At 36.3% G+C, this 25,884-nt stretch overlaps 1 protein-coding gene across 1 annotated transcript; it reads left to right on the top strand.

The window, feature by feature from the left end:
- The first annotated feature begins 512 nt into the window (after positions 1 to 512).
- LOC142984170 (uncharacterized) lies at positions 513 to 25,756 on the top strand. The gene is made up of 40 exons (XM_076131595.1): positions 513 to 620; positions 976 to 1,035; positions 1,281 to 1,343; positions 1,801 to 1,839; positions 2,122 to 2,139; positions 2,325 to 2,387; positions 2,640 to 2,666; positions 2,742 to 2,777; positions 2,906 to 2,938; positions 3,183 to 3,209; positions 3,343 to 3,375; positions 3,472 to 3,489; positions 3,800 to 3,856; positions 4,193 to 4,237; positions 4,843 to 4,884; positions 6,437 to 6,613; positions 6,921 to 7,004; positions 7,514 to 7,730; positions 8,451 to 8,539; positions 10,573 to 10,623; positions 10,832 to 10,894; positions 11,372 to 11,443; positions 12,765 to 12,809; positions 13,350 to 13,394; positions 13,726 to 13,743; positions 14,472 to 14,513; positions 15,442 to 15,483; positions 16,109 to 16,141; positions 16,365 to 16,403; positions 17,107 to 17,160; positions 17,767 to 17,922; positions 18,584 to 18,610; positions 18,981 to 19,007; positions 19,181 to 19,207; positions 19,363 to 19,389; positions 19,474 to 19,500; positions 20,249 to 20,275; positions 24,527 to 24,553; positions 25,120 to 25,146; positions 25,342 to 25,756. The coding sequence occupies exons 1-40, from the start codon at positions 513 to 515 to the stop codon at positions 25,750 to 25,752; spliced, it is 2,523 nt and encodes an 840-aa protein (XP_075987710.1). The 3' UTR covers positions 25,753 to 25,756.
- The last annotated feature ends 128 nt before the right edge of the window (positions 25,757 to 25,884 follow it).

The following is a 25,884-nucleotide window of genomic DNA, read 5'->3' as shown; positions in this document are numbered from 1 at the left end:
GTTATTTCCAGATTATCTCAGAGACTGGTTTAAGACTTTGACTGATTATAATTTTTTTTTGGATAAGAACCTTCTCTCCATTAGTCACGTTTATGTGAATCCACAATCGTTAGGTGTTTTGTATCGCCCTCATAATTAATCTTAAATCTCGAAGCCTTTGAAAACAGTCAAACAAGGAATACCAATTACTAAACGGAATCAAAGTAATACGTATATTGTACTTTTTAGAAATCGAACCCATGATACTCTTTGCAGTTATAGCAAAGGAACGCGCCTTTCTATTATGCCTCATGTAAAAAGGTTCCACAGCACAAAGCTTAAATTTGATGAAATTTCTTAAATTCTTCTCGCGTCGTTACGATTTTTTTCCTTTCTTGATCTGTCGGTTTTGTACAAAAGAAATAAAAAACGTAGAAACATGTGATTTATTATCTTAAAAGATAAACTACCACAAAATCAATTAGTTTCCTCATTAACTGAATTGTCACGGCTGTTTCCTCAGTAGTCAAAAGATGTTGGTCGCAAGATGGCCGCTGCTTGTCAGTTTTTTAGTGAATATACAACTTGGAACAGGAACTAAGAGTGGATACCCGGAGTTCTTTGATGATGACGATTTGTTGGTAAAATATATGTTTTTTAATCTACTGCTGTCCCACTGCTGGGCAAGGGTCTCCTCTCGAATTGAGGGAGGGGTTAGGCCTTGAGTCCACCATGCTGGCTTAGTGCGGGTTGGGGACTTTAACAGACATTCAAGAACCGTTCTATGAACTTTCAGGCATGCAAGGTTGCATCACGATGTTTTCCTTCACCGCTAGAGAAAGTGAAAATTATTTCTAATACAGATAATTTACTTTGGCTTGTTATTTGGCGCATATTATAATGACGACGGTGTTCTACGCATTCGCTTGTTGCTGTATTCAGACACATACAGAAAAACGGCGTGTTGCATATAAAATTATTTTGTTATATTTTCAGGCGAACGGACTCATCCCTGAATCAAAATATTTGAAACATCATCATAATGTACCTAGAATGGTGAGATTTTATTAGTGTATATTGGCAAGTATGTATTTAAGGATAGCAGAAATAAATAGATAGGGCGCTATCAATTGCCCATTTTAGAAGTCGATAGCGACTCGATACTAATTCGACAGTAATTTATTATTAAACACAGCCATACTTAATTTATCATTTTTATCAAATATTGCTGCGCAGGAAACAATATATCATATAATTGTGCGTATTCCTATACGAAAGTTTAAACTTTATATTGTTTACAGAATGAAAATGGCGAACAACCTTATCCACAATTTGAAAACTATTACCCCCATGGCAAACCACAGGTAACCAAATGTAATGTACTTTTGTACACAACATTTTTTGTCGCCAAGTATCATGAACAGATGAACGAATTCCTATAACAGTCGACTATCGGCAACCAATTAGCTAAAGATCAATTTGTAAGATAATGATCAGCGCCTCTAGCAGTCGTCGTAGGAACTATTTCTGTAGTATATTTTAAATGTCAAACTCTTGATACTCGATAGTATTGCGCTGTTGTTGTAGATAGGTTACACACAGTGACATGTTTTCATGTGTTTGTATCACCATTGTCGTGAAAAGCGAAACGTCGCGTACCATACATTTATGTTGCCTTGTGTATTAAGAGGCTTAAATGTCTGAAGAGGCTTACTCGATCGAATCGAGAAATTAATGTCGTTTTATAGTAATCGCAGCGTAGTTTTAATAGAGGTTATGTACTCGTAATGGATTTAACTGGAATTTAAATATTTTTTTCAGAGGCAAGAAAGAAATGAAACAAAACAGGCTGAACGTACTGTAAGTTTACTTCTTTAAGGCTATATACGCACTTAATTTATTCGAAATAGTCTTTCAGAGACTTTTAACTATTTGCGGATTACATAAATATGTTTTTCTTTGTATGTATATGAACTTATAACTATATGTGAAGTGGTGTAATGAAAATTTTATACAAAAAATATTACTACCTAATTATTTTTTGTATAAAATAACCTATTACTGTATAAGGCTCCCCCCTAATGGGGATAGTAATGGGGACCTTGTAGATATTGCTTATTAACCTAATTTATTTTTCTATAGCAAGGTGAAGATTCAGAGGTATGTAAAATTATTTGGTTTTAAAAATCTACTCTGGAATAGTGAAATTACTCTGATGTACAAAATTCTGGACGTTTGTATTCTAGTCCTTCAGCCATGAACCTTGTACTGGCTCTCTGCTTTGCTTAGTTGCTGGGCTATCATGGTCTCTTTCAAAATTATATTATTTTTTCGTTTTATTTCAGGAAGAGCTCGAGATATTTCCAACGGACAACAGGGAATATAATCCTGATGATTTAGAGCTATTGGTAAGGGATAATTTAAGAATGTAGATAATATTAAAACTAAAGAAGTCTAAGTAAAGAAGTCTGTGGACGAAAGTCGTCAGTCCGCGTACAAATGTCTACGACTTGTAGACTGCTCTCGGAAAAACGCCGCCATTTTGAGATATTATGACTATTAGGAGATAAGTTTTTTATTGTACTCTATTATGGCCAACACTAGATGATTTGGAATTTATTACTATTGTTGTTTAATCTAAATATATGTTTTTTTTATAGCCAAGAAGATTAACGGAAACTAACAAGGTAAGTTTAAATATTTTTATACATATTTCTGTTGTATTATGCTACAAGAAGGATTAATCTTTATTATATTTTCAGTGGGATGAATTTAAAGGATTCATTTTGGAAGTAGCCGTGAGTATTCAATAATGTTTTTTTTGTATATCTTATTTTAAACAACATGTAAAGTTCCTTTATACTTCTTTTTACTGCTTATGAACTTGATTTTACATTGGGGTGGTTATATTTTGGATAATTTCTAGAGAACACATAAACCTGGGACAATTATGAAAGATGTGAGTATTTTACCAATCTTATAGTTTTTTACTATTCCAGCATAAATAACTTATCAATTCATTTAGATAGAGCTATTGTTATGACACTTATGATAGTTGCTATAACTACTGAATCTTCCACTAGCTCGGAAAGGAGGTAGCTCTACGAGAAGAGAGATTCAATTAGAGTGGAAACTGTCAAAATTTACGGCTGAAGTAGAACAAATATTTACTGGTATATTAAAGCTTCTGTTTGTTGTTTCAGTGGGAAAAGGATGTTGAAAAGTGGGCGGTAAGTACCTATTTAGAACTTAATTGAAATGATGACTATATCATTGCAAGCCGGTTGTCGATATATAAATGCGCGTCATTGGTATAAAATTGCGGTACAAACACCATTTTTATATAACTTTGTTATTTTTCAGGGTTATTCTAGACAGCTGATAAAGAGAGACAAGGTATTTTTTTACATAATATTTTGCACGCGATTTCGTTGAAATTCGTGAAATTGTTCAAATATGATTTGCTGATTAATACAGTATTGATACTTACAGGCGGAAAAAGCAAAAATGGTAAGCAATATACCTACTACGACACTACAACTAGAAATTGATGTTAATGAATATTTGTTTGGGAGATTCATGATCAATGAAATTGTAAATCGAACAAAAATCGGTGTAAATCGCAGCAAATGCCTGTTTTACCATACTTAAGTCCAGTTTCACTATAGCATCATAGGTTAGCCTATTAAAAATAATATTGGCACATTTTTTATATGCTATTATTTATTTGTATTATAGATTATTGGACACTTATCAAGAAGTCACAAAACAGGCTGCGAATTTTAAAAGCTACTGTTATTTTTATTTTTAATGTTCTCAGCTAAGAATGAAAAAAAAGATGGAAGAAGACGTGGAGCCAATTACACCAAGTCCTGGAGTAAGTAGTTGATTCAAAAGTAATTGCATGAAAAAATGACAAACGAATGACAAGTGACCAGAGGGTCACTTGTCATTCGTTTGTCATTTTTTCATTGCATTTTTTGCATTTTTTCCAGTGGCACTTGCTAGAGAGCAAGTGCCACTGGAACCAATTATAAAATACTTCATATTATGTCAAATCTTAATATTTTATATGTCAAACCTTTTGATATTAGATCGATATCGAGACCGGTATTAGACCTTAGAGACTTTGTATGAAAATAATATCAAAGTCATGTGATAATCTTTGTAGTAAAGGTGGTAGTCAATTATAAACATTTGTTTAATATTTCAGATGAGTCCTTATTGGGGGACAAAGCAGTATGATTTAAAGCAAGCAGTAAGTACCATCAAAGTGATCATCATCTCATTATCAACCAATGGCAGTCCACTGCCTGGACATACGCATCACTAATATAATAAACATACGCATAACTAAAAAAATGAATTAATGAAGAGCTGGTTTTATTATTGTAGTCTGTCTAAATATATGTATATAACTTAAAGGTGACTGACTGACTTACCCCCGGTTTTTGAGGTACATTTAGCGGTAGTTTATCTATTCAATAGTGTCAAAAGTCATATAAAAAAACGCTATTGAATAGATAAACTACCGTAAAATGTACTCAGAAACCGGGGGATAGTGACTTATCAACGCACAACCCAAACCACTAGACGGATCAGGCTGAAATTTGGTATGCAGGTAGATATTATGACGTAGGTAGGATTTTGATCAATTTTACCTCTAAAGGGGATTAAATAGGGGATGAAAGTTTGTATGAAAATTCTGTCCTAAGCCACAAACCACGCGGAGAAAGTCGCGGGCAAAAGGGTATACTCCCAATTATTCCTAACCTAACACTGTCCCCCGGGGTGACAAATGGGAATAAGAGTAGGAAGAAAATTATGAAATTATTAGCTAGTACAAACTTTGTAATATTTCAGAGGCAGGCATACATGGAAAGTATGCTACAACAAGGAGTACAAGTAAGTAGTAGTATGATAGAAGTAGATAGGAATATCTAACTTTTTATTTACCGGGGTTTCTTGAGACATTGTTGAGGTGCTCATAAGTAAGTAGGAACAAGCGGCCCGGTTCGATTTCTGAGGTTAAGCTAAGGTTTCAAGCCAGGACTCACAATTTGACGTGCCTTCCGGAATACGCAGGGACTTGGTATGTAAAATATGGTCACCCATCCACAGACCAACCTCGGCAAGCGTGGCTTAACCTTAAAGATCGATCCGTGCGTCTAATACTTACTTAGCCACGTGCTCTTCTAAGAAGAATATCTATACAATATTTTATATATTTTCTACTTATATATTGTATTTTTTTGCCACTCTCGGGATTAGTAACAAATTGTTTCCACTTATTCCTATGAGTGTTGTCTGTCATACTAAACACTAGGTCTCACTTAGGTAATCTAGGAACTAGCTAAAGTGCTTGCTAATGGAATTGTTTTTTTCTAGAACTAGTTTCAATTTATTTTTGTTCTAGAATTACTCACATGATATTAATTAGTTTTTTACTATAATAATTTTGTTATCCATTCTTCTTGCGATATTAAATATTTTTGGTTTTAAAAAATAATATTATGTAACTGGTCGGAGACCCCCCCTACCCTTTCTTTATCATGGGAGCTTGTTTTTGCTATAACGGTGTAATAATAACATAAAACATTTCAAATCCACTCCAAAAAATATCTTGCGCCCGTCGCTACATTTTCCTGATCGAAGCTGATTTTAACCTTATCTACTACTACTATAAGTAACTTTAAGTTGTTAAGTGCACACATACATATGTTGACTTACACATGGTCAACGGATTTTAAAATAAGCGAAGCCTGCACTATGTTCACCAGACAGCTGACAAACATATGTATTTTACATTCAATATTTTCGCCGATCATACTACCCAGTATCACATAAAGTCCCTACACGACAAAGCGTTTCACAATTTCGCACGTATCGCCGGTTCTTCGAGAGGCTGGCTCAATCGCAAGTAATCTCTCTCAGCAGACAAACGCCAGGCTCGTACGAGCACTCAACGTGAAGTATTGAGAGTGTGAGTGAGGCTCGTGAGATCGCTGCAGTTGCGTCGTAGGTAGGAGATTAAATTTGAGTCGGACTGTGAACTCAGTTTTGAGTAAATTTAAGATACGCCATGTCATGAAGATGAAATATGAGTGTGTTGATAGATTTCTGCTTATTTTATTGACCAACACGTGACTTTACGTTTTTAAACTCTCGCGACTAGTACACATAATATTATAATGCAACGGGTCTGATACGCGATTGAAAATTTAAAGGTTAGGTTACCTTATTTGCTGCCCGACGTTTCGATCGAACGTGACCACGGTCGATGTAATTCGATCGAAACGTTTTCAATCGCGTAAAAGACCCGTTGCATTATAATATTACGTGACTTTACAGTAAAAAAAGGTTATTTTTACATTACAAATGGTTTGTTTTAGTACAAAAGTCGAATCACGATTCTCTCTTTCAAACATCTTCATCAAATTCATTTCTGTTGTTGCAGCCCCAGCCACAGCCACCACCTCAGAACTTTCGGCGATACTTCAATAACCTGGCGTTCAGTGACAACAGACCATACATCCCTGACTACGCCATGTCCAGTAGACCGAGGAGACATAGAGTGAGGCGAAGAATGCCGGGACGAACAGTGCTCATCACTACTGACTTGAGAAGAGCTATGGTAAACATTTATACATTTTGAGTTTCGCATTTCATGATATTAATTTAAAAAAATATCCTCTACTGTCCCATTTCTGGGCAAGGGACTCTTCCAAACGAGGGAAGGGTTAGGCTTTTGGTCCACCACGCTGGCCAATTGCGGATTGTGGACTTTGGGGATTTAATCAGCTAAAAAATAAAATAAGCTTGCTTTCCTAAAAGTATAGTTACACTTTCAATAGAACCCGGAGTTTGGTAACCTGCTTGCACCTTCTGATATAACAGGCGTGATATTATGTATAAAAGTTTAATGAGTTTATTATTTTCAGCAATTACGAATACCGCTCTTTTCCAACAAAACTCGTCGTAATTTCGATTTTGGTAGCACTATGACGGGAGATTTTGGATCCATGGTATGAATTTTATTTTATATTTCACTATTGATTTATGGTTTATACATTGACTTTTAAATTACCACAAAAAACACACATTTTTTTACTTTTACTTTTTTTATGGGTGGTTACGAACACACATATAGAAAGATGACACATCAATAACAAATACTGAGGTGTCGACAAAGAGATCTAGGTTTGGCTGTCGCAAAGTGCTATTGGGTTTTACGAATCTGTTGGCATATGCTCAAGTAGTTCGGAGTTTCGAGGGCCCCGTATAATGGCAATAGACCCGCCTCTTGTAACATGAATTTGGCGTTTTATCCTGAAATCCCTGACGTTTCGGCGCAGGTTACACTAGCCGTTGTCACAGGCTGACTCAAGCTGCGGCCGACAGTTAGCCTGCATTAAATCCTGTGTTCGCAGTTTCCGTATTCAATTAGGTTTTTAGGAAAGTCTGTTTCGAGCTTCGAGAATAATATTACATCATAAACGCATGCAACGTGGAGATTAAACAGTTATAATTCCAGGAAGGTTCAGAATTTGATCCGATGGGTCCTGAATATCCACGTGAAAGGCAAGTACTAATGACTGCCAGAAGACAGGATCAACAAAACTATCCTTTCCGGACCTACGGACCTGGTGGTGAGAGAGCGCCTTATCGCTCCAATAACAAGGGTCCCGGAGGACTCGCCAATCCATTTCAACCTCCAAGCCACCAGGGACCTATGCCTAAGGGGCCAAAAGGTATATTTATATAGCCTTTTTTATTAATAACCCATTACTGTCCCTCTGCAGGGCAAGGGTCTCCTCCCAAGGGTTAGGCCCGCACATGGCCAGCGTGGTGGACTTAATCCACCACGCTGGCCATGTGCGGGTTGGAGACTTTGCATGCTCTCAATAAATGTATTAAACTTTTAATTATGTTAAAGTTTTAAATTGTTCTTGAATGAATGCAAAGCTCCCGACCCGGTTACCATTTTCTATGTATCTATTCATATATCTTCAATAGTAGCCAGGGGTTTAAATATCTTGTACGGCATATGGCAAGGGTCACCCTTAAGATCAAAAAACAGCAACTGCGTCTCTGCCTACCTTCGTGCGAAACAGGCGAGATGATAGACAGTAGTACATCTATCTTGACCGGCATGAGGTCAGGCATAAAATAACTTTTGCGCAGATAGCGTAACGTCACCATTTAGTTCCAAATGTCATCTGCGCAGATACTGTTGCTAACTTCAGGCTGGCCGACTTATAGCGCGATTCTGTACATTCGGTACTGTCGAGTATCAAAAGTAAATTTAGAATGTACTGCCAAAATAGTTACTACGACGTCCGTTAGAGGCGCTGATCAGATTTTCATATAATTTTTTTCGATGACAAGCCGGTTGTCGGTAGTCGATAGTTGTAGAGAATCGCGCTACTGGATGGCGCGTATTGTAAATATAGTCATTCGTCGCCCCTCAGGTGGTCCTCCTAAGCTTCCTCGTCCTCCGGCACCTCATCCACCGCCACCAGCGAGGGAGAGGCCAGGTGGCTTCCAAGGAACTGATTATGTATGTATTAACTTTAGATGTATGCATGTGAATGGAGTCTTCTTCTTATCGTATAGTTAGTGGTCAACCTAGTGCCAAAGTTGTTCAAGCCGCCCGAAGGTCTTTGACGTGGCTTAACGACTGTTATCTTAATCGTCAACAACCGGGGCCGACTTTTTACGTGCCCTCCGAAGCACGGAGGCGCCCAGTTCAAACACCACTAAGTAAGGAATTCCTAGAAGTTTTTGGAGTCCCTAGAAGTGGCGTTCTTTGTCTCTGCCTAAGCTTACCAATATGGAAAAAGGCGTAATTTTATATACAGGGTGTCCCAAAACTCAACGATAATCTGAGACCGGATGACAGACCAAGTTATACCAGTTCTGGGAAAAAAAAAATCCATATCATATAGTTCAGCAATAATAGACATTTTTCAAATAAGTTGAAATTCGACACCCTTGGTCGCATTTTCAAGTCCTGTGATCACCAATGTCACAATTTCACTGTGTTTTTTTTAATTTCGTGATCTTCAATAAATATGCTATTAATCGTAAAACAAATTAATACACAAAACATTGTTGATTTAATAAAAAAAGGTAAATTTTAGTTAGTCATGGTTTTCAAAAATATCGTTAGTTAACTTTGACGCTTCATATTGAAAAAAAAATGTACTACACTACCCTTGGCAAGTTATATCAAAAGTTGGCGCATTTATTCAAGATTTCAAAATGGTGCAACACTTGCCACTTTTCTTTCCATTAAAAATGTTATTTTTATTTGAACGAAGAGTATCCTCGCAGATGGATCGAACGCAGTAGATCAATCTTATGACTTTCTCGTTCCCCCGATCAAAATCCAGTAGATATTTTTCACTGGGAACGCATAAAAGAAAAAGTTTATTCGAAATCAATACAAAATCTATCAGAACGTCGCCAGAAAATTGACACAGCGTCAGAAGAAATAAATGCAAGAAATTTTGGACGACTGGCGAAAAGATCTTTTGTACGCCGTTGCAGAGCCTGTATTTGTGCCAGAGGAAAGCAATTATTTTTAGTAAAGAAGTAATTGAGTCAGTCCATAACCAATATTAAATGTAATAAACATAATAGGTAATAATCATAAAAAAAAAACAATGAACGAACCATCGATCTTATTTTATTATTTTCCTTAAACTAAAGTAATTGCGAATTGTTTTCCTCTGGCTCGAATACAGGCTCTGCAACGCCTTACAAAAGACCTTTTCACCAGTCAAGTAAAATTTCTTGCATTTATTCCTTCTGACGCTGTGTCAATTTTCTGGCGAAGTTCTGATAGATTTTGTATTGATTTCGAATAGACTTTTTCTTTTATGCGTTCCCAGTCAAAAATATCTACTGGATTTTGATCGGGGGAACGAGAAAGTCATAAGATTGAACTACTGCGTTCGATCCATTTGCGAGGATACTCTTCGTTCAAATAAAAATAACATTTTTAATGGAAAGAAAAGTGGCAAGTGTTGCACCATTTTGAAATCTTGAATAAATGCGCCAACTTTTGATATAACTTGCCAAGGGTAGTGTAGTACATTTTTTTTTCAATATGAAGCGTCAAAGTTAACTAACGATATTTTTGAAAACCATGACTAACTAAAATTTACCTTTTTTTATTAAATCAACAATGTTTTGTGTATTAATTTGTTTTACGATTAATAGCATATTTATTGAAGATCACGAAATTAAAAAAAACACAGTGAAATTGTGACATTGGTGATCACAGGACTTGAAAATGCGACCAAGGGTGTCGAATTTCAACTTTTTTGAAAAATGTCTATTATTGCTGAACTATATGATATGGTTTTTTTTTTTTTTCCCAGAACTGGTATAACTTGGCCTGTCATCCGGTCTCAGATTATCGTTGAGTTTTGGGACACCCTGTATGTAACTTTTACCATGGTATCTAGGGTATGCTGGGATAGCTTGGTTATGGGCAGATAATGAATGAAGAATGACGAATAAAATGTATCGTTTGGAAGTCGATGAGGAAAATTATTCAAAACCTTGGTATCTTATAATTCACAGGATTATCAAGCTGAATTAAGGGCGATGAGAGGTGGCCAAGCCGAAGCTTATGTGAGTTGATTAAAATCCTGGTTCTTTTCCATTAACTTTGAAAGAAGTGTGACGAAAAATGTTCGCTTCAGAATAAAGATTTATTTCTCGGATAGGTTTGTTGTAACCACGGCTGTAAAAGTATCGGCTACGAAAGATTACATTTTCAGTACAGGAATTGTTTTCTCAAAAACGAAAAATAATTATAACTTTTGAAATCAATTTTCAGAACACTTACCAAGGACCGAAGCCTCCCAACCTCTTGCCTCCAGGCCAAGGTGGAATGATTGATGTAAGTCATGTAATCTATGCTAATATTATAAAGCTGAATAGTTTGTTTGTTTGTTTGAACGCGCTAATCTCAGGAACTACTGGTCCGCTTTGAAAAATTCTTTCAGTGTTAGATAGCCCATTTATCGAGGAAGGCTATAGACTATATATGTATACTGTTTATCAGCTAGGAGGACATTAATAAATTGGATCAAATCCGTTTAGCAGTTTCGACTTGATTGAGTTACAAACATAAATAAATAATCCTACTAATATTATAAATGCGAAAGTTTGTGTGCTGTTCTTTCACGCAAATACTACTGAATTGATTACGATGAAATTTGGTATATACGTAGCTGAAGACCCAGAATAACACATAGGCTACTTTTTATACCGGAGTTCCCGAGGGATCGGGATTTACACGGGTTTCCATGCGGACGAAGTCGCGGGTGGCCTCTAGCAATAAATATGATTGTATTGAATGTATTTGTTTAAGCAGGCGCCACGTCGTAATAGGGGGCCAACTAGCCCACAGCAGCAACCCCCTGGAGCTTTCGGAATACAAACCGGGGTAAGTAAAGCAAGGCTAATATTCTTCTGTGCTTAGTTAACAACAGCCGCGTGAATCGATCTCTGAGGTTAAGCTACGCTTGCCGAGGTTGTTCTGTGGATGGGTGACCATCTTATACATATCGAATTCCTCTGTGTTTCGGAAGGCACGTTAAATTGTGGGTCCCGGCTGTAATTATCAAAGATCTTTGACAGTCGTTAACAGTAGTCAGAAGCTTGAAAGTCTGACAACCAGTTTTACCCGAAGGGTATCATGTTATATCCCAGGTAACTGGGTTGTGAAGCTCAGATAGGCAGTCGCTCCATGTAAAACACTGGTATTCAGCTGCATCCGGTGTGACTGGAAGCCGACTCCAACATAGATTGGAAGAAAGACTAAGCCATGATTATATTTATGAATCAACTGTGCTAAATTGGTTAAGCGCATTCTCTACTAGCCGCGCTGGCCGATTCTCTATTACTATCGAGTATCGACAAGCTGCTGGCTATCAAGAAAATCTCGATTGTTTACTTCTATCGACTCCCGACAACCGACCTGTCATCGAGAAATTTTGTATGAAAATCGGATCAGCGCCTCTGACGGGTGTCGTAAGAAATATTTTGGCAGTACATTACTAAATGTCAAACTTTCGATACTCGACAGTACCGACTGTACAGAATCGCGCTAATCAGCGCCCCTAGCGGGCTCCTTTAGAAGTATTTTAGTTGTACATTTCAAATGTCAAACTCTCGATACTCGACAGTACCGACTGTAGAGAATTGCGCTACTAACGTGCACATTGGCGAGGCCCTACTATAATCAACAAAAAGTATATTCGTCGAAATTTCGTTACTTTCTATCCCTAAAATGTCGGGCAAACTATGTCACAATAATATGAGGTACCTATGCTTATCCCATACTCCTTGGCAAAATAGAATAGGAAAAGGTAATAAACAATCACCTTCACGAACAGTTAAAAAGTCTAACATTGTTCAGTATCGGAGATTTGCGTAGCCTTATGAACAAAGGGCCGTATGTAGTATACTATACATATATTAGGTCGGGGAAAAAGTCTTTTCGCACTATAGAATGTATGAACTTGTAATAAAATCTCTTTGGCTTCAAGAATCATAAATGAGTACACGGTTCATAAGGTTTCTTTCAGTGAGCTTGTGAGGTACCCAAATATCGAACTTTTTTGTGTAGGGAAATGGTTTTATTACAAGTTCATACATACTATAATGCGAAAAGACTTTTTCCCCGACCTAATACAACGTGATTGATGTCTTCAAGTAGTCGTACTGTAAATCTTAAGAGCAATCTTATTTTCTTTTTGTTTTAGGATATAAAAGAGCCCTTGTTGGAAATGGTGAGACAGAAAATAAAGGTAAATATGAAGTTATTTTAATGAAATAGTTACTTTCACATTGGTTTAGTTAACTCTTTCTATAAACTACGCAACAAATCTATAAATAATTCATACGTACATAAAATCACGTCTTCTTCCCATATTTCTTGGTTTTGGTCTATGCTAACGCCTAAGAAATAATTCCTTTAAAAAAATATACAGTCAACCTGGGTAACTTTGGATCATTTGGGTAACATTGACGTGGGAATTTGAACAAGTATCGATTATTTTTTCATATGAAACCAACACAATCGATAAAAGTTTGCAAAACTCAAATAAACCTTTATCAATTGTGTTGGTTTCATATAAAAAAAAATATCGAAACTAGTTCAAATTCCCACGTTCAATGTTACCCAAATGATTCAAAGTTACCCAAATTGACCTCATATTTTAATCTTTTGATCTCTGCTGTCCCTTATGGGAAAGATTTTATGTCAATGATGCGTGATGTAATGATTTTATTTTAGTATTTTAACTAACAAAACTTTACAAGATTTTAAAAAAATGGGTGATTTTTAGATGTTCGAAGAGATAGAAGCGGCTGACAAAAATATGACGGCACAAGTGAGTATTATATAATAAAAACTTGCTTTATCTTCATATAAGTAAACATGTATATAGTTTTCCCAATCCTTTCTTGCAATATAAATTTTCATATAAGTTGGTAAAACCGGTTATCTGTGAATGAAAATATTCGGCAAGATAATAAATATTATTGGACAGCTCACACACGGTCATTTGGTTCGAAACTAAGCAGAGCTCTTACTATGGTAACCAAATAACTGATAATATACTTGTATAAATACTTATCACATACTTATATAGATACATTAACAACCAGTGTTAATGTGCAGAAATGTAAGGTATATTATAATTTATTTTATTATTTTTACAGTATTATGCTACACAGCCGGTAAGTAGATTATTGTGAGAGTGGAGTGATTTTCTACCACTATCGAACTGGTAAGAGCAGTGATAGCTGAGTGGTATAAGTTGGTACCTCCCACGTAAGTGATTGACGGATCAAACCCGAGGCAACACAAACACACTGAATGACTTTTCAAACTTTTGTGTGTTTTAGAAACTAGCTGACCCGCGCAACTTCGCTTGTGTCACATAGGAGAGAATGGGTCAAAATTTTCCCCGTTTTTGTAACATGGCCTTCCTCAATAAATGGGCTATCTAACACTGAAAGATTTTTTCAAATCGTACCAGTAGTTCCTGAGATTAGCGCGTTCAAACAAACAAACAAATAACCAAACAAACAAACAAACTCTTCAGCTTTATAATATTAGTATAGATAATTATCACTTGCTCCGACGGTGAAAGAAAACATTGTGCATGTCTGAGAGTCATTTAGAACAGTTCTTGAAGGTAAGCAAAGTCCCCAACCCGCAATTGGCCAGCATGGTGGAAGAAAAGGAATCAAGGCCTAACCCTCCCTCATTCTGGGATAAGACCCTTGGCAGTAGTGAGACATTAATTGGTTAAATTTATTTTTTATTTTATTTTATCGGACTGGTATAAAAGTTGTCAATGAGTTGCCGGTTGTCAATAGTGGTAGAAAGCCACCCCCAGGGATCACTTCAATAAAAGTAAAAAGACCTGTTTAAAAATATTAATCCATCTAAATGATTACAGCCACCGGATTTGAAATCGTTATTACTGGCGTTGCCGAGAGTCGTAAGTATTAGGTTTTTTTATTTTTGTACAAAATGAAATCTTCATGGCGATATATTGACTTGAAAAGTCGCACGACGTCACGTTACAGTAAGAAAATGTACTACATCGTGACGTCATTAGCCCCCACTTCGTACCCTTAATACTTTTTAACTAAGCTACTTAATATAGTTTTTTTGACGAAAAAAAATACGTGTATGATATTTTTTTACAATCTACCAGGCGAACAAAAAATTAAAAATAGTCGCAATCGCTGATATATTTTTCTTTTGCCATTCTCACTTTTTCTATCTACTAGTTAGTTAATATATGTAAATACACTTCACAAATGAATCGTCCCAAATCTCATAATACATAAGTTGTGACTTGAAGACTTCGCGAACTTTGTCGAACTGACCGAAGTTCAGAGATAGCGAGTTCGAATACCGGCTGATGGAGGCTTAAGTAATATTCGAGGAATATTTGATCACTATCTATTATTTCATTAGTGTCTAGAGCAGGGGCTCCCAACCTTTTATTAGTCCGGGACTACTTTTATATATTTCTTGTTGGCATTGACCACTATGTAAGTATATTAAAAATAACGTGTAATAATCATCCTGAAAATTAAAAATTTTTTAATCATTCGCGGACCATATTTTGACTTCCACGGGCCATTGTTGATCCGCGGACCACTGGTTGGGAACCACTGGTCTAGAGCATTATTAAGATTATTGGGCACCGATTTTACTGTTATAAATATATCCTTATTTACAACGAGAATTTAGTACAGTAAAGGGATTCCCTACAGCCGGTACTAAAGAGTTTGACATTTAAAATGTACTATGAAAATTGTTCCTACGGCACCCGCTAGAGGCGCTGATCAGATTTTCCTATATATTAATGACTTAAGGATATTAATGGGTTAAAAATTGTTTTATGTCGTTTTCAGGATGATTTCGGCGCGCCTATAAAGTGGGTGCGATTCAATTCGGTAAGTTCTAGCGGCTAGTTCCGGCTTTACTGTTTAATAATGTCTATGTCAATTACAGTAATTTGTGAATTATTATATTATTATGGTAACGACAATCGCACAGTAAGATCTCATGCTGAGGTTGTTCTTTAGATGGATGATCTTTCGATTGTACAATTTGAGTTCCTTCGTGTTGTGGGTCCCGGCTGTCATTTTCAAAGATCTTTGACAGTCGTTACCAGTAGTCAGAAGCTTGAAAGTCAACCAGTTTATCTGAGGGGTATCGTGTTATAATCCGGTTGGGTTGTGGAGGTCCTCCGCGCAACTTTGCTTGCGAATAAGAGAGAATGGGTCAAAGTTTTCCCCGTTTTTGTAACATTTTTTACTGGTACTTGGCTCCTATTGGTCGTAGCGTGATGATATATAGCCTATAGCCTTCCTCGATAAATGAGCTATCTAACATTGAAATAATTTTCCAAATCGGACCAGTAGTTCCTGAGATTAGCGCGTTCAAACAAACAAACAAGCAAACAAACTCTTCAGCTTTATAATATTAGTATAGATTGAGCCTCGCGACTGTTGATACTAAGCCACGATTCTCATTTCCCAACATTAGACCTTGTTTATAAAATGTTTTTTTTCACAGAAAGAGACATTAGACGGCCTAGCGAGAGTAACGGTATTTTTTTTATACAAATACTATAATAGTATGTGTTGTGGTTATTATGAAGAAATTGAAACCTTGACTCACTCACCCACTTTGGTTAAGATTTTTAAAGTCCCACAAATAACCAGTATAATATTGAAGATACTTTTACAAACTAGATTTGAAACAAGTATTTGTGCATTGACCGATATTAATTTTAAGTTTTACTAAAAATATTTGTTTTTTTTTTATTCAGGATGCAAATACTAAGAAAAATCAACAGTTTATTGTGGAAGTATGTATAAAAGAAATTCTTTTTAAATAAATACCTACTCACTTGAAAATTGCCTAGGTGGCAGTGTAAATCCATTATCGAGTACCGACAACCAGCTAGCTATCGACTTGAAAATATGGAAAACGACTATGAAAAGCTGATTAGCGCCCCTAGCGGACTATGCAAGAACTATTTTCTTCGAATAACTATAAAATGTCAAACGTCCGCTTGTCGATAGTAAATTTAAAATTTAAACCATTAATGTCCCACTGCTGGGCGAGGGTCTCTTCCCGTAATGAGGGAGGGGTTAGGCCTTGAGTCCACCACGCTGACCAGGTGCGGGTTAGGGACTTTGCATGCCCTCAATAAATGTATTAAACGCATTTTTAGGCATGCAAGGTTTCTCACGATGTTTTCCTTCACCGTTGGAGCATGTGATAATTATTTCTAATACACACATAACTTCGAAAAGTCATTGATGTGTTGCCTCGGATTCGAACCTGCGACCACTTGCATGGGAGGTATCAACATACCACTCGGCTATCACTGCTCGTCGATGTCGATAGTACCAACCGTAAAAAATTGCGCAACCGATCAAATGCCTTGAAATTGCTTTTTGAATGGTAGCCTGGGGTTTGGTAATCTGCCCGGTAGATGTCCATAAGGTTTTTTACGTTAATACTTGGTAATAGTGTAGAGCATTAATAAGTATTTGTTTTAATAGGGTGCCATTTATGTGCCAATTGTCGACTTAAGTATGGGAAGATTGAGATTAACGGTAAGCACTTTAAAACATTTTTACGTTTTATTTGAAAAACGTATGTTCAATTTATTATTTACATAAGAATATTTACAAGTCACAATTTAAACTAAATAATTATACTATCTAATATATACAAATTCTACAACAAAAAAAAAGAAAAGAAAGGGAGAGTGCCCTATGCGTCAAAGTACTCCTCTGCATCGCTGTCTGTTTTTTTGTTCAATTACATTTAATCTGGGGTCTAAAATTTCTCGAATTAATTCAGGCTATTTATAACGAAATTATAGGCCCCCTATAATTTCGTTGTGGATAAAACATGGCCTGAATTTTCAGCAACTAATCTAATTACATAAGTGATTATTATGCCAATATGAAAAATATTTTACGTTTAAAACAAATAGATCGACTTGGTCATCGCATGATTTGACTATTAGTGTGGATCACACAATCGTTCCCAGTTGTTCTGTATTGAGATAACAAACAGTCTTTGACAACACAACTTTGACACTTGGTTGACCAGTGACCACTAACCATACGATAAGAAGAAGAAAACTATGGTGCAACGTGATTTGCCTGATCTTTTAAACTATATTAATTAAAAAGTAATATATTTATTTCTAGACGGAAGGGCCGACTACCACTACAATTTTGGCACTCACAATGGTCCCTAATCACGAGGCTCTCGTGAACATTTTGAGAACGATCAACAAGACAGAGCCGCAGGATTGGCTAGCTTTTGAAACTGTCATGGCTGATACTATATCATTTGGAAAACAGGTATTCTACAATCATAATTGGAGTTAAAAAAGCTGACTAATCTGCTCGGGCAAATTGCTGTACTTTTAAAATTTCTTCTGTTTTTGTTAGCCTGTATTGTCCCACTGCTGGGCAAAGGCTTCCCCTATTTTCTTCCAGTCCTCTCTATCTCCTGCTATTCGTGTCCAATTAATATTGAAGGCATCTAGATCGTCACGCCAGCGCTTCTTGGGTCTGCCCCGACGGCGACGTCCCTCTCGACGGCACCCATTGCGTGCTGCCCATCTTTCTTGGTGCATGCGGCTGACGTGACTCGCCCACTCCCATTTAAGTTTTGCTGTTTTCGTGCCCACATCAGTAATGCGAGTTCGTGAACGTATGTCCGAGTTTCGGATTTTGTCTACTAATTTTATTCCAAGAACACTGCGTTCTATGGCTCTTTTCTAATTAGTATTAGAATATTATTTAATAAAAGCCCGAAGTGCTAACAAACTTCGGTATAACACGGCAATGGGCTTGCCCTTATGGACTTATATTGTAAACGAGGAGGCGAAACGTGGATGTATTTCGTACACCTCTGTATATACTTTCGTGTATTATGAATATATGAATAGTTTAATGTTGTAATTAAATATTTTTGAGAACACAATAAAGTATTTTAAAATGTTTTAATTCATTGTAGTGTGCTGGCGATGGCTGCCAGAGTAGAGTGAGTATTGTTTTATTCATTTTTATTTATTTAGAAAAAAATATCATAAACATAAATGTTTTGTTTATTCCTCTAACAAGTTTTTCAAGGTTAAATCCATGCTAATATTATAAATGCGAAAGTAACTCTGTCTGTCTGTCTGTTACTCAATCTCGCCTAAACTACTGAACCAATTTGCATGAAATTTTGTATGGAGGTATTTTGATACCCGAGAAAGGACATAGGCTACTTTTTACCCCGGGAAAATGACGAATTCCCAAGGGAAAATGACGGATGAAGCCGCGGGTAAAAGCTAGTAAGTAAAATATTTTTTTAACTATATTTATGAAAATCTATATTTTTATTTAATAATCATTTTCTCATTAATTAGTGTCGTACAATGAACTGCGAGACTTCGGTGAGTATTTAATTTTTTTTTTTTTTGGCAATGACATGATTTTAAAAACCGTAAAATTGATTTGTAGTGTCCAAGTAAATTGTGTTATGTTAAGAATATAATTCGTTAGATTCAATTGAAATAGTTTTTTATTGGGAGTTATAATCAGTTATTTTTTTTTAAATTCATTCCAGTGTGAAGGAGATACTTGTCAAAGTGGGGTAATCAAATATTTATATTTATTATTAATAATACCTTCAGGTTTTGAGTAAGATTTGAAGAATACCTAAAGCAAAACATAATATTTAATAAAACAGCATTGGTTTGAAGAATTTAGGTACAACATTACATTTAATAAAATATATATTGTTTTCAGTGTGTCGGCATTTCCTGCAACTCTTATGTAAGGAACATTTAGTTTTCCACTCTACGACTTAATTTAGTGGAGACAGTAGAGTTAGTAATTAAAAATATAATTTCTTTACAGTGTAAAGGACCTGGTTGTTTGTCTATGGTAAACAGGTTTTAAATTATTTTTTATTTTAACAATAAGATTATATTCCCCAACCCACACTTGGCCAGCGTGGTGGACTCGAGGCCTTACCTGCCCCTCATTACGGTAGAAGACCATTGCCCAGCAGTGGGACAGTAATGGGTTAGTTTTTTTATATAGATTCTTACATTTCGATCAGTTATAGCCCAATGGTATAAGTTGGTACTCCTCACGCAAGTGGTCGCAGGTTCGAACCCGAGGCAACACACATATGACTTTTAGAAGTTATGTGTATATTAGAAATAAGTATGCAAAGTCCCCAACCAAGTAATTACAGGAGGAGACCCTTGCCCAGCAGTGGGACATTAATGGGTTTAATCTTTAATTTTATTTTATACATTTCGAACAACAAACTGATTAATTATGAAAAAAGGGTTATATGAAACCTTGTTAAAAGTAGTTGAAAAAACCATTTTCTTTTTAAATCAACGCAAGAACCCAGTGTTAATATATTATTCATACTGTGCCTCGATTCTCTACTACTATCGACTACCGACAACCGAACTGTCATCGAGAAATTTTGTATGAAAATCTGATCAGCGCCTCTGACGGGCGTCGTAGGAAACATTTTGGCAGTACATTCTAAATGTCAAATGTCGATAGCTAGCCGGTTGTCGGTAGTCGATAATGGTAGAGAATCGAGGTACAGTAGAACGTTATTAAAGCAGTAATGTGATTCTAGAATCTGAAGTTTACTTTTAATTTCTAGTGCATCGGCGACTTTTGTACTTCAAAGGTAAGTCACCAGTTTCACTTTATTAGTTGTTTGCTTAGTACTTCAAATTTGAACAGAAATACTCTAGGGAAGACTTTTCTTTTTATTTTTTGACATTTTATGATTTGTGCAATTGGGAATTCTAGCTTATTTTTAGCCCGTGTGGTAGATGTTTACTTATAAATAATATTGGATATGATTGTTTATTTTGTGTGAAATAATAATACACTAAACATTCTGTTGGATAGTGACATGGCCGTGACGTCATAGCGTGGCATATATTTTGGCAAGATTTGTCGTTATCAATTTTTTTTCCACCTCATAAATTTAATGCTATTTAAATAGGTTACGACAAATATGTCGCCAAACCTTAACTCACTTAAATCATATAAATCGCCAATTAAAAAAAAACGCATAATACATTTTTTTATATATCTTCATTGATTACCAAATCTAAGTGACGATTTAATTCGATCCATGTATCGATCCCTTTGCTTAAAATCCAAGATGTGTACGTTTAGAAATAAATTTCGTAACAAAAGCGCATTTTGCAAACTTAGCGTTTGTCTGAACATAACCTAAGTACTTTGACATAGCCATACAAGATCAAGCAGCCATTTTAAATCGCCAATATTGGCCACTAGATGGCGCGCCTTTTCGTTGTAGATGCTCCACGGTTTAAGCTCGCTTTCCCGAGAATTCGCGTCCACTATTCCCTGGAAAAATTGTACGATGCCCGTACCGCATACTACGGGAATAACGTTGAAAGGGCTGGCAGAGCTTACCTTATTTCTTGTTGTGAATAAATTGAGTGCATACATTGTAACGAACAGTATTCGTATATGCCCTCAATTTACCTACTGAAATCTTGTTTAACTTTTCTTCGGTTCTTATTTTTATTTATTTAGAGATATTTAACCGTCCATGAAATAAATACCAACATAATAAGGGGCTACTATGCTTATATTTACAAATATAAGCATGAGGTAAATTGTGGCCGGATTTGCCTCTTCTAAATAACTATCGGTTAGTTTATCAGTTGGAATTGTATCAGTGTCTTTCATACATAATGTATCACATGCCATCTGTGGTTTGATTATACAACGTAATAATAATATATCATCGACATAATTGATGCTATTTATCACCCAAATGCTGATTTTAGCAGCACTAAATCTTTGAATAGGTTTTCGAAGAAGAATCACGTGTCAGCCCTACTTGAACTATATTTAATCATACACTTGGCTCTTTGAAACGCGGGCGAGGCGGAAAGTTCTGACTTGCAAAAGATTTAGTAGAATTTAACTTCACTTTACAACCGGTTAGTCAATAGTTAGTGAACAACTTAAACAAATAAGGAAACGAAAATGTGAGAATTTCGGTTCTTGACAAACACCAAAGTCACGGACCATTGACTCATGTCGAGAACTTGAAGTTAGCGAATTATTGCAAGAGACATAATATGATAGTGGCTTGATGGCTGCCTTTGAAATGTAGTCATCGACATGTGTAGGCGGGTCGGTGACTTTAGTGTGTAGTTTATATTAGTCTTACCGAGAAGTATCGTGTTATAAACCCAGGTAACTAGCTTGTGGATGGTCCGATAAGTAGTCGCTCCTTGTAAAATACTTGTATCCAGCCGCATCCGGTAGGAATGGCAGCCGACCTACAACTTAACGTGTCTTCCGAAACACGTAGAAACTCGATATATATATATAAGATGGTCACCCATCCATAAAACAACCAAGCAAGCGTAAACTTGACCTTAGAGATCGATCCGTGTGGCTGTTAACTAAGCCACCAGCTTCTGTAGTGTGTAGTATAAACGATATAAGTATTTAATATTTACTAACGGTATTTTTTTAAGTTGCTCCTGTGTCTAATCATACAAAGAGCAGTCAGAGTAAAGAGTGCTGTATTTGGCCCCTTATAATTTGGGGTGTTATTTAACCACTGGTTTCTACTGGCGTTGTTATGGTTTTAAATAGTAGCCACAACAATCAAGGCAATATTATCTTAACCAGATCAGTAGTTTAGGCGGCAAAACGTAAAAATATTTTGCTCATAGTCATGTATTTATTCACTAAATTTTATCAGCACAAAATTCCTATGGTTCTATATAAGTATTGTAAAACCTACCTGTTTAAGTTTTTTGCATTTTATTTAGATGTTAAAATAAATCTTTCACTGTACATGACCTATTTCAATAGTAGGTACCTTGTGCGACGCGGTGCATGCGACGTTGCGTCCACGATTCTGCACAATTTTACACAACACGAACCATTTAGTTTGCATTGTTATGTAATATGCCGTTTAGATCCTACTGTTTGTCATTTCTTTTGTCATACTATAGCTTTCATTCCATAGTTCTTCTCTACTCCCTAAGGATTCTTCATAGCAAAATTTCAACTTTCTACGCTCAGTAGTTTTGGCTGTGCGTTGTCCATCAGTCAGTCACTTATTCACTGTAACGGAAGAGTTTCAATATAATTATATTGATTATTGATTGATTGTTAGAACACAAACAGTGTTCTAACCATAGGTGGATTAAAGCTGATATTACGGTTTCAATGTCCTATCTACCCATGGTTTACTTATTAAAGACAAGCTTATTACTTCGCTTTTCATAACCCGTTAATGGATAGCTGTTTCTACTAAAATCTAACTCCTTGTAGATTTAAGTCAACTTATCTTCAAATAGCTTGTAAAGCAATAGCCTGTTTAGTCAGTCTGTTTAACGCCTGTTTTATGGGACTATTTATCAAAAAACTTTAAATGCAATCTTAACACCTTACAGAGAATTAAAATATCTTTGATATTAAAGTAGTTTATCTCTGAGACCCATAATTTTTTCCACTCTATACAATCCCCAACCCGCAAGTGGACTCAAGTCCTTGCCCATCTTTCATTACGGGAGGAAACTCTTGCCCAGCAGTTGGACATTAATGGGTTAAATTTATTTATATAATAGTATAGTGTATTTATTTAATACACCTCTCACCTCTGCCTATACCTTTGAGTATAACAGGCGTGATACATATTAGTCTTACTTTTCTATTATATGTCGTAGAGTATATTTGACTGCCTCCGTGGCGCAGTGGTTTAGGTCGCCACGCCGAAACCACTGCAACGGGAGGTCGTGGGTTCGATTCCCACACGGGACAATTATTTGTGCGATCCACAAATAATATTGTTTCGGGTCTGGTTGTGCTTTGTGTCCGTTGTTTGTATGTTTGTAAAAGTCCCCGCGACACAAGAGCAATTCTTAGTGCGGGAGTTGTCTTTTAAAAAATAAAATAAATAAAAATAATAAAATATTTGTCCACTCAGTACAGAGGCGGCACTTATTTGTTCATTTTGTTATGTAACCACAGGACCAATAACGTTTATTTGAGGCTTTGGTCATTTCATCCCGCTTAAAACTTATCCCGCGGGATAAGTTGTCCACATTAATATTTTTATTATTTTTCTTTAGTCAACTCATCCCGCTTTCAAGAAAAGGTAAAAATCTACTGTATTATTTGAAATATTTGTACATTCGTGAACAAAAGTGTTGCTATAAATGTGGTCTTTTAAGTTTATTACAGTAGATGAGGTTAAATAAATATTATTTTTGTGTTATAAGCTGTTTATTCAAAAATGTTTGATGAATATTATTACTCACTTATTTATCTATACATTTTATTTTCTTTCTTTTTAAATAAATAAATAAATATCATTGAACTCACACACTGTCATTTGATTCCATTCTAAGCAGAGCTTGTACTATGGTAACCAAATGACTGATTAACATACTTATATACATTGACATCCAGGCTCAGAACAAATTCTCGTGCTCATCACACAAAGATTTGTCCCGGGTGGGATTCGAAAGGACAACTCCCGCTCTAAGAATTGCTCTTGTGTCGCGGGGACTATTATATGTATATGTTGGGACACTTATTAAGAAATAAAACATCTTTTTTTTTAAACTTGTTGACTAGACTTAGTAGTAGTACTTACTTCCGTAATCAATTCCGAATTTTAAGAAGTAGCTCTATTCAAAAGTAGCCAAAAGGGGCAGTGGCCATAATGAGTAATAGTGAGTCGGTTGCCACACTGAGAATTAGCCCTAATGCGCGTGAACCACTTTTTTTCAAGTCTGTACAAATCGTAAAATATATCAGCGGGATGAGTTGTCCGATTCAAAAATTGTACTAGGACAACTCATCCCGCGGGATGAGATCAAGCGGGATGAGTTGACCAAAGCCTCGTTTATTTATTGCATTGCAGTGTGACGGCGAGAACTGCGACGCACGGGTCTGTATTTTATTACTTACTAGCTTTTATATTTAGTTCAATGTTTGTTTTTAATGTGCACTAGCTGACCCGCGCAACTTCGCTTGCGTAACATAAGAGACAATGGGTCAAAATGTTCCCTGTTTTTGTAACATTTTTCGTTGCTACTCCGTTCCTAGTGGCCGTAGCGTGATGTTATATAGCCTATCCTTAATAAATGGACTATCTAACACAGAAATATTTTTTCAAATCGGACCAGTAGTTCCCGAGATTAGCGCGTTCAAACAAACAAACTCTTCAGCTTTATAATATTAGTATAGATTGTCTTCACTATACTTTAGCATTGCATGTTTATTATGCTTTTAGGGGATTAACGCGAACATGCACTGAAGAAGTTATCGTATACTAGAGATATTTTCAATAAATACGATCCTTAGGGAATGTTAAGTTCAAAGTATAGATTGGTCATGTTTGTATCGCGGACTTGTAATTGTAGTTTTATACATTTTTTCGTCGTTTGTTTTGGAAGAGTTATTTGCGAATTCAATATTATTCATTATTAATGTTATGTGTTCAACACTCAACAGTGTCGGGGCAAACAGTGTGATGCATCGGTACGTATAATACTTATTTATTAACTAGCTGACGCGCGCAACTTAGCTTAAAATGAATGAAAACATTATGTTTCTATACTTTATAAGTCTTTTTCTAGCTTCGGTTGTATGATACTATACATATAGGAAATTTTGAACATGATTATAACGTAGGTACTTCAAAACATTAAATTAATTTCGAACTTTTCATTTCAGTGTTCAAAATTCTCCTGTCACTATACCAAAAATGGAGAATTTGTGCAATCATCCAAACTTACTTGGAACGAGGCATATCCTCAATATGGCCATGGGCCCGGAAAACCGGGGCCATCGGGGCCACCAGGACCTCCTATGATGTCTGGACCTCCCGGGGCTCTAAGATCCCCAGGATCAGGACCCCCAGGATACCCGGGGCCCCCAGGGTCTAGGGGACCGCCGGGATATCCTGGGCCCCCAGGGTCTATGGGACCTCCGGGAGGAATGGGGCCTCCGGGAGGTATGGGGCCTCCGGGAGGTATGGGACCTCCGGGATATCCGGGACCTCCAGGGCACGCCTCAAGGCTACCTATGGGTGGTTCGTACAATCCACAGCCACCGCCAAGCCCTGACATGTATTCAGACTACTAATTAAAAGGACTGATTGTGACAGTATTTTTTTATTTGAACCATTATTTTTTCGAGGAAGAATTTTAAATGATCAGTGGGTTAAGTGGGACTTGGCGCAGACATTTCAGAGATGGGTTTTCTTAATGGTGAGTT

Source organism: Anticarsia gemmatalis, chromosome 26, assembly GCF_050436995.1.
Source record: "Anticarsia gemmatalis isolate Benzon Research Colony breed Stoneville strain chromosome 26, ilAntGemm2 primary, whole genome shotgun sequence".
Lineage (NCBI taxonomy): Eukaryota > Metazoa > Arthropoda > Insecta > Lepidoptera > Erebidae > Anticarsia > Anticarsia gemmatalis.
This window is presented reverse-complemented; position numbering and strand designations above follow the sequence as displayed.

What these genes read in the sequence shown, in the direction of transcription:
- LOC142984170 (XM_076131595.1), top strand. Translation starts at nt 513, where the DNA reads ATGTTGGTCGCAAGATGGCCGCTGCTTGTCAGTTTTTTAGTGAATATA. An exon ending in CTATATCATTTGGAAAACAG is followed by an intron (nt 17,923 to 18,583) that starts GTATTCTACAAT and finishes AATTCATTGTAG; the next exon opens with TGTGCTGGCGATGGCTGCCA. An exon ending in GCGACTTTTGTACTTCAAAG is followed by an intron (nt 20,276 to 24,526) that starts GTAAGTCACCAG and finishes ATTGCATTGCAG; the next exon opens with TGTGACGGCGAGAACTGCGA.